General features: G+C 41.9%; 2 protein-coding genes across 5 annotated transcripts in view; one reads left to right on the plus strand and one right to left on the minus strand.

Annotated features, from left to right (window-relative positions):
- Positions 1-428: 428 nt before the first annotated feature.
- Positions 429-12,465, plus strand: part of LOC134219628 (mucin-2) — a 144,814-nt gene continuing 132,777 nt past the window's right edge. The window contains exon 1 of one of the 2 annotated variants that reach the window (XM_062698421.1): positions 429-1,132. In XM_062698421.1, coding sequence (XP_062554405.1) covers positions 841-1,132 — 292 coding nt within the window. In that variant the 5' untranslated portion in view covers positions 429-840. The remainder of the gene's footprint in view (positions 1,133-12,465) is intronic. The other variant, XM_062698430.1, reaches the window with a different exon arrangement.
- The window catches only part of LOC134219671 (uncharacterized), a 105,455-nt gene continuing 94,324 nt past the window's right edge, over positions 1,335-12,465 (minus strand). For all 3 annotated transcript variants that reach the window (XM_062698497.1, XM_062698477.1, XM_062698485.1), the window contains exons 7-8: positions 2,247-2,616; positions 1,335-2,192 (exon numbers count right to left, since the gene is read on the minus strand). In XM_062698497.1, coding sequence (XP_062554481.1) covers positions 1,571-2,192; positions 2,247-2,616 — 992 coding nt within the window. In that variant the 3' untranslated portion in view covers positions 1,335-1,570. The remainder of the gene's footprint in view (positions 2,193-2,246; positions 2,617-12,465) is intronic.

Raw genomic sequence — 12,465 nt, forward strand, 5'->3', positions numbered from 1 at the left:
AATAATATCTGCATCACATTGCATACAAAATGCCAGTCTGTCAGATAAATGTTTCATGGCCAGTGAATTTATTCTACCGCTCGCGGAAAACTGGATTGTGGTGGATCTTGGTAGTGTAAACAGTGCAATGTGCGTTGTAATATTTTACATCGAAAATTGATGAAAATTGTATAAGTATATACTTAAATACCTTAGCAGCGCACAACTAAGCGAGGCAGAGGTGACAGCAAAATGTTAAAAATCTAGAGACCATAATAAAATGACTTTTAATCTAATTAGCATACATTTTCTCAGATGTGGGCTTAAAACGAAAATTCATAAACCGTTAAAACGGTGAAAACCGACTGGCAACTCTGCTGAAACATTTCACCACGCAGAAACCGCAAACGTCAACAATGGTTTACGTGTAGTGGTGTTGTTATCACTTCCAAACCTTGACGTTTTTTCGGGATTTTCTCGTTCCAGTCCGGAATTTTAGTGATTTTGCCGTGAATTTTTCGTTTTACATTACGAAATAAAGAAATTAATTGATCATATTCATATTGTATGGATTTTATAATAAATTCAGTACCAGTCTTTCGAAAAAATCGTTCGTTTTGTGAGTGAAAGTTCCTCAAAATTGAGTGCCACTAAATTGTGTTGAACGTGTTCGTCGTTGTTTACCTTTCGGGAAAGTGCTCACTGTGCAAATTATTGCAATAACAAATCTCAATCATTGAAGAAAAAGTGCTTTGTTGAATTCAAACTAGGTCAAAATCGAAACAGTCCAAACTGGTTCTACGTGAGGAATCGCACAACGATTAGAGAAAGTGAACCGCTAGAGTATTCTAGTGCGGCGCGATGATGTCTGCCAGTGGTGAGGGGGCGACACCTTCGCCGTTGCCTCTAATGGCTGGGAGCAACTCTGGAGGAGGAGGAGGAGGAGCTGGGGGAGGTAATACTAAAAGTGACACGTCGTCACGGGCTGCCCCGATGAAAAATCCGCTGCTGAGCATGCAGGTCACCGGGCTGACGTTGGATGACTTTGCGCACCATGCACTGTTGCTTCCGGCGGCCCCACCGCCAGCACCACCCCCCAAAGAACCAACCCCGCCTCCTATGTTGGAAATAAGCCGCGAGCTGGAAACAACAGGTAGGTCGATGGAGAGCACTGCTACTTCTGTGGTTTGAATGGACGAGAAAACTTCTTTGAATAACGCCACACTTTTAGGGGAGGGGTTAACGACAAATGTAACAATTCTTACACAACGATCAGTGAACCCATACTAAAATATTCCTTTTGCTATTGTAACGTGGAGGGAATCAATCTTTCAAACTTCTATGAAAATCTCATCTTGAAATCTTGACTTATATTTTATTCTACAAATTACATGTTATTTACAACCTACTTTTGGCATAATCTTGTTTTCTACACGAATACTGATTTAGTTTGTTCTTGACTTAGACCGACACCTTTGGCAACTAGAACTATCTTAAATGCAAGAATTACTCGAAATCTATTGTAGGAAATGGCATCGTTAATGAGGTCATATTTGCTCTGTCCAATTTATTGCTCTTAATGGAGAAAAATCTACGTTCGCCTTTCTCTTAACTCTCCTCTATAAATCGGCAATTCCTTGGAACGGCGCTTTTTAATGCAGTACCGACAAAGTAATACCAAGAGAATAATTAAAGCGATTAGCAACAGCACGCCGAGCACCACGGCAGCGATTCCCGCTTCGTTCAACCAAATATCTCGGACGTCCAGGTTGATGGTTCGTACATTTCGAGTGACATCGTACGCCGAAATGGTAACCATTGGCTGGCAGCAGGACGCAGTGTAGCTGCCTTTCACTTCTTCCTTTGTACCCGCAGTGAACTGAGTCCTGTAAACCAGCCCATCAGGATTCGACGCGATCTTCAGTAGGCCCGTCTCATAATCTCGCGCCGTGACGTCCACTGTCCAGAATGCCCCAGCACAGCGTCCGGGGTCGCTCCGACCCTCGCATCGACTTGTGTAGGTGTACCATACTGAAGGCATGTAGGCGTCGGGTATTCCTGAAGCTTCCGTAACTGTGACCCAAGCCGAATGCGAAATACGATCTGGACCTTCGGTGCTGAAGGTGATCTTATCTCGCGTTCCGATTTCCACGTTCACACCGATAATCACCGTGACCGCAACATGTATCGTTTGTAACGGGCCGATCGTAGCTCTGTAATTACAAAACTGTAAATGAAGGAATATTTGGTAAGGAAATGAAGCTTACGATCCAGGATTGAGCGAACGCAGGAATCCCAGTTCGTCCGTCACCCGAAAGTAGTAGAACACCGGTGTCTGACGGAAGTTGGTCACTTCGAAGATCAGCGTGATGGTGGTGCCGCGTGGTCCCGTCAGTTGCGAGTTCAGACCCAAATCGATCTTAGTAACGGACTGAATCGTTGCAGCCCTTCCAATGAATCCACTTTCTTCGCTTTCGGCCAAAATCTGTGACTCGGTTTGACGCGTATGCTTGCGGGCTGATAACGAGTGGCGACCTTCCGCGTTGCTGTTGCCACCACCAGTTCCTCGCGGCGATACAAAGTCCACATCATTGCTGGGATCGTCAAAGCGTCGCTCCAGCTCCGGATCGCCCAGTTCTGTGGGGCGAGAGGTGAGAGGTGAGGTATGATAAAAACGAGATGAATCATTTATTCTGGGGAATGCAATGCAAAGAAACAGCACATGATACTTCGTGCTGCAAATTGCCTTCTCGCCAATCGTGTTGGCGGTTGAACAAAACGGACTGTTTGATAAACATAAGTCGAGTGAAAAAGATTACGCAGTTGATGTTTGAGTTCGAGGCATTTATTATGATGTGCATATTGAGAACATTTTTTGTAGGGTAGAAAGGTACATCTAAGGGTGAAATTTCATGATGATGATTGGAGCCGCTTAAATTTCTTATCATGTTTTGTTTTCAATGTTGTATGAAGTAATTATCCCGGATCTGTGCGATTTTGATCCAGTTAGGAGAATAGATTGGACTATATTTGCTGCTAGAGGATAATTATTTTAAGATTTTGGTCAGTACCAGCCCTCTCCTTGGCGGCGTGGGTCGGCATGAACTAGTTTCAAGCGCCAAAATTTCTCCGGAATTTCTTCAGAAATTCCTCCGGAAGTTCCTCCAGGAATTCCTCCGGCAGTTCCTCCAGAAGTTTCACCAGGAGTTCCTCCAGGAATTTCTTTCAAAAGTTCCTCCGGAAATTTCTCCCGGAACTTCCTCTAGGAATTTATCCGGAAGTTCCTCTATTAATTCCTCCGGGAGTTCCTCCAGGAATTTCTTTCGGAAGTTCCTCCGGGAGTTCCTCCAGAAATTTCTTTTCGTCTAGGAATTCCTCCGGAAGTTCCTCCCGGAATTCCTCCGGAAGTTTCTCCAAGAATTATTCCAGAAGTTCCTTCAGGAATTCCTTCGAAAGTTTCTTCAAGAATCCTTCGGCAAGATCGTTCAGGAATTTTTCGGCAAACTTATCCAGGAATTCTTTGGAAAGTTTCTCCGAGAATTCTTCTCGGAACTCCTGAAAAATTCATCCAAGTTTATCCAGCAATTCCTCAGGAAGCTTCCTCAAGAATATTTTTCTAAGTTCCTTCAGGATTCCTTTAAGAATTAGTTTGGAAGTTCCCCAAGAATTACTCGGGAAGCTTATCCAGGAATTCCTCAGCAGGTTTCTCCAAGAATTCTGCCCGGAACATCTAACAATTAACCATTGCTCGAGTCTCTGTTTAAGTGTGTATACTTGAAATTCTCCCGGAAACTTTTACAGAAATTCCTTCCGAAAGTCCCCAATTTTTTTTCCTGACACTGCACTTTAATTTCGCCCCTGGAATTTTTCCATAAATTCTCCTGCATTCTCTTTCTCGAGTTTCTCCAGAAGTTTACATCAGAATTCCCCCAGGAGTTACTTTTTTATTTATTTATTACCAGACTAAGGCCGGAGTGGCCTGTGCAGTACACAAAAGCCTTCTCCATTCAGCTCGGTCCAAGGCTGCACTTTGCCAACCACGCAGCCTGCGGAGGGTCCGCTAATCGTCCTCCACCTGATCGATCCACCTTGCCCGCTGTGCACCTCGCCTTCTTGTTCCTGTCGGATCGTTGTCGAGAACCATTTTCACCGGATTACTGTCCGACATTCTGGCTTCGTGCCCGGCCCACCGCAGCCTTCCGATTTTTGCGGTGTGAACGATGGATGGTTCTCCCAACAGCTGATGCAACTCGTGGTTCATTCACCTCTTCCACGTACCGCCCGCCATCTGCATCCCACCGGTCTAATAAGCGTTTTGTAGATATTCAGTTTGGTGCGGCGGCGAACCATATTTGATCGAAGCATTTTGCGGAGTCCAAAGTACGATTTCCTGCCATGATCCGTCTCCGAATTTCTCTGCTGGTATCGGAGGTCACTAGTGAGCCCAAGTACACGAATTCTTCAACCACCTCGATTTCGTCCCCACCGATAGAAACTCTTATATTGATCTCTATTGAGACTCTTCCTATCATGTACTTTGTCTTCGACGTGTTGATGACTAGTCCAATCCGTTTAGCTTCGTTTTTCAGTCTGATGTAGGCTTCCTCCATCCTCTCAAATTTACGTGTCATGATATCAATGTCGTCGGTGAAACCAAATAACTGAACGGTCTTCGTGAAAATCGTACCACTCGTGTCAATGCCTGCCCTTCGTATTACTCCCTCCAAAGCGATGTTGAGTAGCAGACACGAAACACCATCACCTTCCCATAACCCTGTGCGCGTTTCGAAGGGACTCGAGAATGCCCTTGAAACTCGAATTACGCACATCACCCGATCCATCGTACCCTTGATCAACCGAATCAGTTTATCCGGAAATCCGTTTGCGTGCATTAGCTGCCAAGGCTGGGCCCGATCGATTGTATCATAAGCGGCTTGGAAGTCGATAAATAGATGATGTTTGGGCACGTTGTATTCGCGGCATTTCTGCAATTACCTGACGTACGGCGAACACCTGATCTGTGGTAGAGAGTTCACCCATAAATCCCGCCTTGTACTGCCTCACGAACTCTCTTGCAATTGGTGTTAGTACCTTGTGACAGTACCTTGTAGGCGGCGTTCGCGGTGATTGCGCGGTAGTTGATACAATCCAGCTTATCGCCCTTGTTGTAGATGGGACACACGACACCTTACATTCACTCTTGCGGCAGAACCTCATTCTCCCACACCTTGTTAATTATCCAGTGCAACGCTCTAGCCAGTGCCTCACCACCGTGTTTAAACAGCTCTCCTGGTAGTTGGCCAACTCCAGGGGCTTTGTTGTTTTTCAGCCGGCCGATCTCCTCCTGGATTTCCTGGAGATTCGGAACCGGAAGTCTCATGTCCTGCGCGCGTGCTCCTAGGTTCATAACCATACCGCCACCGTTGTCTGCCATATCGCCATTCAGGTGCACTTCGTAGTGCTGCCGCCACCTTTGGATCACCTCACGCTCGTTTGTAAGAAGGTTCCCGTTTATGTCCTTACACATATCGGGCTGTGGCACGTGGCCCTTTTGTGAACGGTTCAACTTCTCATAGAACTTTTGTGCGTTATTAGCGCGGTACAGTTGCTCCGGCTCTTCACGGTCTCGATCTTCCTGCTGGCGCTTTTTCCTCCGAAAATTAGAGTTTTGTCTGTTCCGCGCCCGTTTGTATCGTGCCACGTTTGTCCTCGTGCGGTGTTGCAGCTATCTCGCCCATGCTGCATTTTTCTTCTCAACTAACTGCTCACATTCGCCGTCATACCAGTCGTTTCTCTGATCCGGGGGCACCGTGCCTAATGCAGCGGTTGCGGTGCTTCCAATGGCGGATCGAATATCTCTCCAGCCATCTTCAAGAGACGCTGCGCCTAGCTGATTTTCCGTTGGGAGTGCCACTTCCAGCTGCTGCGCGTAGTCTTGGGCCAGTCTACCGTCTTGTAGCCGCCCAATGTTTAGCCGCGGCGGATGACTCCGACACGTGTTGTACACCGTCGAGGGTTTTGAGCGCAGACATACTGCAACGAGGTAGTGGTCGGATTCAATATTCGCACTGCGGGAAGTGCGTACGTTCATGATATCGGAGAAGAATTTACCGTCGATTAGAACGTGGTCGATTTGGTCTTCCGTTTCTTGATTAGGTGATTTCCATGTGGCTTTGTGGATATTCTTGCGGGGGAAGAAAGTGCTTCGGACTATCATTCCGCGGGAGGCTGCAAAGTTTATGCATCGTTGGCCGTTGTCGTTCGATGCGGTATGCAGACTATCCGGTACATACAATAAATTATATTTCCCTTGAATTGTAGAATATTTCGTGCAGATACTAAACCACTATGTTACTATGTTTCTTATGACTAAACTAAATACGCTGAAGAACCATGTTTTTGAGAAAACACTTCGAAAAAAGCCATCAGATAACCGGAGAATACTCGCCCTAACAGTTGTAGATAAAGCTCGCTGTGGTGAGATGTACGAAGCAAATTTACCCATAATTAGAATGGACAGAATTAAACAAATAAAGGATTGAAATGACACCAGAAAAAATATCGAGCAGATGCAAACTCTCCACTAAAGCACGCAAGGATTTCGGATTATAATGGAAAGGCTTTCAAGGCAGGGGTTCGTCTTGGTTTACGAATTTATCCACATCTGTCATAAGACGAGTTAGTACTATGCCATTTAATTCCACCACGGTGTTACCTTTACAGATATGTATTTCGATCTAAACTGTAAAGCCGTCTCCAGTGTCTCGTACTTGGGTCGACTTGTAAGAGACACTGAAGACGGCCTTATAGTTGAGGTTACCTATCTGTAAAGATAAGAATTGTATGGAATTGCACTAACTCGTCTTATAACAGGAAAGGACATTCCACTAAAAGAGCTTAATTTTTTTTCCAATATTTCTGTTCAGTTGTTGAGAAAACTCATGCACTGTTTTTCAGATTTGGCCTAACATTTACCGATTTTGAACCAACATCAGGTTAATGGTCAGGCCATCAAATTTACACGTGCAGCACTTTTTTTAGTTTTTGTTTTCAATTTTTTAAATAGTTAGAGCACAGACAAACAGACAATCATTTATCAAATTCATCGTCGTACACACACTAATGGCATCTGCTGTTTTCAGAAGTTGGGCAAATCACTGCGCGCCATGAGTAATCGATTGGACAACTAATAATTATTTAAATTGATCAGTAAATCAGTGAGATTTTCACTATGAGAATTCCACAAGTGTTATGTCTGTTTGTCTGTTTCACTTTAAACTTCACTACAAACGCTCAAGCATATTTGGCCGACTTTGACTCCTCCCCCGGATCAAACAGATCCCGCACTTAGTTTCATAGGGGCGTAACTGTATTGATCGATTTCTCTTCATAGATTTTATAACTTGTTAATAACTCAATTGTTTCAATAGCTACAACCGTGATTATTGATTCTGGTACAAGATACAATCATCCTTTATCACACCATATCATTAAATCATTGACAAACTAGCGTAATTCGGTACCATTATAAAAAGAAAACATTGACGAAGAGAAATCGATCTATACAGTTACGCCCCTATGGAACTAAGCGCGAGAGTTGTTCGAACAACTTCACACACGGCCAAACAAAGCAACAACAGTAGAGGCATAAGTACTAGAACGCTAGTGGCGCTGTAGTCATTTAAGGTGACTCGGGGAAGCACTAGACACCGTGTTATTTTTCCTATCTTTTGTCTTTTTCTAGCATTATCACCTCGTAACTTTGGAGCGGCGTATTTCGGTTTTTAGTTGTTTGATGTAACTGTAATTGTATCAGCATGTAGATGGAGAGTAAGCACGCGCCGCTGATACTTTTTCAAAATCATATTTGTATTAGAAAAACAATTAAGCATTCAATGATGAAAATGATGACGATTTGATGATTGTTTGTGCTTCCCGTATCCCCTTAAATTATTTTGCCAAATTTTGCTTCAACAAGCTTCAGTTGGCCATAATTTATGCATCATGTTGCAGTGGATGTGTGATTGCATCACAAACATCGGTTTGACACCTATAGTACCGGTACTTTGGCTGCCTGATAGAAGTAACCTAGATGTTAGTCACGCGAACAGGAACGACATTAGCGATCTTATACTTTTGAATCAACTGCAGCAACCGAAACATTTTCTTGGGGATGGAGTCAATGTTGGTCCACCATGTGCGTGTGTACGCTACATGAGGAGTGTTTAGGGTGGTTGAGACAATAAAACGAGATAAAATTTTGGTCGGGAAAAGTCAATAACATGAGATGTATATATGAAGCACAAACAATTAAGTATTTTTTATTTGCATTTGGACCCAGGGAACTTCCTTTTGTACTTAATCACCAGATCAATACATCTATACAAAAATATAGAGTATAATGCATCTTTCTTCCAAATTTCATGCAAATCGGTTACAAAACAAGGAAACGGAGATTTTTTTAATTTGAGATCGCAGCCCGGGCAAGGGATACATTTATCGAATTAAATCTTTCACATGCTGTGCTTATGAAACATTGTTCAAAAACAAAAACAATATCTACCAAGTAGTGCTGTGCTTATGTCTTTCTCGCGCATCATAAAACTATTAGCTGCTTAAAAAAAGGGTATCGTGCATTTTAGTTACATTACGCTAGATTCATGCACTTCAACTTATAAACGCAATAAACCTGCGTGAAAAATCACTTTGACATGTTTTTTTTTAAGCTGCCATGTTTGATCGACTTAAGCAGACAGGTTGTTCAAGATTTAATTTTTATTAAAAGAAAGGGTTTCCTGACAGAGCTAACCTACAAACGTTCGTACATTAGACGAACGGATAACAATCACCAGGCGTTAAATCCAAAGCGAAATGAAAAAATATCTCCTGTCACCTGTTTATCTCTCCGGGGGTCACACTATGGGGATTTAGTCGGACTTTAATAAAAAAATCGGCTTTCACTAATCATTTTTCACAATTTGTTTTCGAAAGTAGATACATAAGATAAGAAAACCCCAAAATTTTAGGTCCCTACGAGTTATAGTTTTTGAGATATTAGTCATTAAAGTAGAGAAAAGGTAAAAAACGCGGTTTTTCTTTTTAAAAACTTGCTTCACTTCATACCAGTTTTGTTTAAAGGTTTTTTCTGATACGATACCGAGTTTTATATATAGCATTGTAAAGATAATTTAAAGAGCTTTCATATCGTATTAACAGAAATCGTGATAGCATGAAGGAAAAATATTTAAAAAATCAAAATACGTGAAAAACACTGACAATTTGAGGTATTTTCAACTTAAAAAGTCAGCCACTTTTTATCCCCGCATTTCCCCAGATGTGTACTTTCAGATTCCCACGGAAAATCTTGCGCAAACTTGCGCCATTTTTAGAAAACGTCTTTTTGTCTTTGTCTTTTTTTCGTTAGTGTGCATCACAGCAACACAAATTTCAATATTCTACTATAATAAACGTTCTTCCCTATTTGTTCTTGATATTTTGTGAATAAAAATTCGATGTCGTTTGAAACTTTTTATATTTTTGATTAAAGAGTCAAAATATTAAGCCCTTTTCAAAAGTTAGTCGCGAAATACCTGGAATTGTTACTTAACAACACTTCCCTGTTATGACAACATTAAAAATATCTTATAAGCTCGAAAAAGGGAGAAAATATTTTTGTCCGCCAGTTTGTATGGGGAGGCCCCATAGTGGGTCACCTGTTCTGATGCTTCTTCTTCTACTTCTTCTCCTTCTTCTCCTTCTTCTCCTTCTTCTATGGCTCTACGTTCGAACTGGAACTTGGCCTGCTTTTCAATTTAGTATTCTATTGCCATTTTCTCTGTCATTGAACGCTGAACGCACCCAAAAACATCCTAGACCGGACCGAAAATCGCCATCCCCGGATTGACAATCCTACGCCTTTGCGGCCCATCAACAAATGTATAATAAGTTTTTTTCATACAATTTTGAACAACCAGGATTTAACTTTCTGAAATGAGTATGGCGAAAGACAGCCAAGCTTTAATTTCTCGAAATCAAGCACCTTTATCGAAAAAATATTTGCTTGGCGTAGTAGCAAACACTTACTCGTACCATATAGTTTTTCGTGAAGTGTTCCCACTTCGGAGAAAACTCGAGTTAGATGCGTTTCGCCATACAAATCTCTGGCGGTTAACTTTATGCTGCATAGTGCAAAGAAGTTAGTGCCTAGATGCTGGCATCGGTGGGTAGAAAACCAGCCGCTGCTTGTGTTTTATAGAAACTTTAAATTCAATGGTTGTCCTGGGTGACAAAAATGCAGTAAGATCATAACATTTACACATAGTATATCCACGTGATATTTATATATGTTCTGAATCTATGCATGCTGCTTCAGTCTCGAGAGCATCATAAAGTAGATAACAAGCCAAGCTCATAGTTCGTTCGAATCGCGCCGGGGACTAAGACAAGGTGATGAACTTTCGTGCCTGTTGTTCAACATTGTGATAGAAGGTGTCATGCGAAGAGCCGGGTATAATAGCCGGGGTACGATTTTCAACAGATTCAGTCAATTTATTTGTTTCGCGGATGACACGGACATTGGCGGCCAAACATTTGCAAAGGTGGCAGAACTGTACACCCGTCTGAAACGTGAAGCAACAAAAGTTGGACTGGTAGTGAATGCGTCAAAGACAAAGTACATGCTTGTGGGTGGAAACTGAGCGCGACAGGGCCCGCATGGGAAGCAGTTTTATGATAGACGGGGATACCTTCGAGGTGGTCAAGGAATTCGTCTACCTCGGATCCTTGCTAACGGCTGATAACAATGTTAGTCGTGAAATACGAAGGCTCATCATCTGTGGAAGTCGGGCCTACTACGGGCTCCTGAAGAAACTGCGGTCAAAAAAGATTCGCTACCGCATCAAATGTGTCATGTACAAGACGCTAATAAGACCGGTTGTCCTCTACGGACATAAAACATGGACAATGCTCGAGGAGGACTTGCAAGCACTCGGAGTATTCGAGAGACGGGTGCTTAGGACCATCTTTGGCGGTGTGCAAGAAGACGGTGTGTGGCGGCGAAGAATGAACCACGAGCTCGCCCAGCTCTACGGCGAACCCAGTATCCAGACAGTGATTCGTACAGTACATTTTTGCTGCTATTAGCATGTCACATTGTTTGTACCGGACAGAATGTTGAACAACATTCTCTTGTGACAATTATAGTGTTGTAGACACATGCCATTCATGGCAATGAATGTATTACCCGCGAGTCGTTCGTATCATGTGACAATATTCGTGCCGCCTGTGAATGTATCGCTATCTATTATGATGGTAGTGCAAAATGAATGTTCTGAGCAGTCATAAAGGTATGATACTTATAGAAAAAGTAAATTATTAAACAATTTGTTTCGTTTGGCTGCTTTGGGGACGCATACTTATTAGGTAAAGGCTTATGGCGGGTGGGATAAGAGCAAAAAATAATTTATAACGAAACAATTCTCGCTTAACTTTTCAAAAGGACCTAAGTAACATTTTTTTCATGAATTAATTTGAATAGCGCAATCAACACATCAACATGGCAGCTATTGATTGCGCTTCAAGGTTCAAACCCCGGAGAATTCACTTTCGTACTGAGTGTATCGTCATTTTATATTTCGAGTAACAGTTTCGAGTTTCTCAAAACAATGAATTGTCAAACGATGAGACACTTCTTATATATTTAAAAGCTATTGCTGATCTGAAAAAAGAACGTTTTTACAGGCTTAAAAATCATTTAAATAATTAAATATTTCAACTATTCGAGCCAGATTTATTTTAACCTGTTTTTGATCTAATCTAAATTAAAATTCATATTTCTAGATATATTTCAAAAAAGCACTAAAAACCAATATAATAACAATAAAATAGGCTTGTACCTATAATTGTGTGATAAGTAATCTTATTTTCTTGGTTGAACCACATTTTTTATTTCAAATTTTGATTTTTTTTTGTTTAAAACCCAGGTTGGGGAAACTGGGGTAATAAGCACCCTCGGGGCAAAACGACCCATTTGCATTTTTGAATACATTTTCAGTAGTTTTTCTAGAGTATTTACTACAGCGCATGTAGTACGGATCTCTAACTAGCGATCCAGTAGTAAACATTAATGGAAATATTCCTGCGTCGCTGAATATGCCAAAAAGTCGTTTTGCCCCGGGGGTGCATATTACCCCAGTTACCCCTAATTCCACTAGCGGTGATGATGCCTTTGTCCAAACAATCGATGCATTCCAACTATAATTGCCTACCTTAAGGAGTTTACCGACGCTTGCTTTATACATAGATAAATGATTGAATCGTTTGATGATCAAAGTTACCCCAAATTGAAGAGTCAAAAAACTCCATAAAAGGATTTTTAAAACAAGTTTAAAATTATCAAATAATCAAGAACAATTGCCTAATACGTTATACATGTAGCAGTACTCGTTTTAAAAATATGAGAAAAGCCACTTACGGAGGAAATCATCA

This window comes from Armigeres subalbatus, chromosome 1 (genome assembly GCF_024139115.2).
Source record: "Armigeres subalbatus isolate Guangzhou_Male chromosome 1, GZ_Asu_2, whole genome shotgun sequence".
Classification (NCBI taxonomy): Eukaryota; Metazoa; Arthropoda; class Insecta; order Diptera; family Culicidae; genus Armigeres; species Armigeres subalbatus.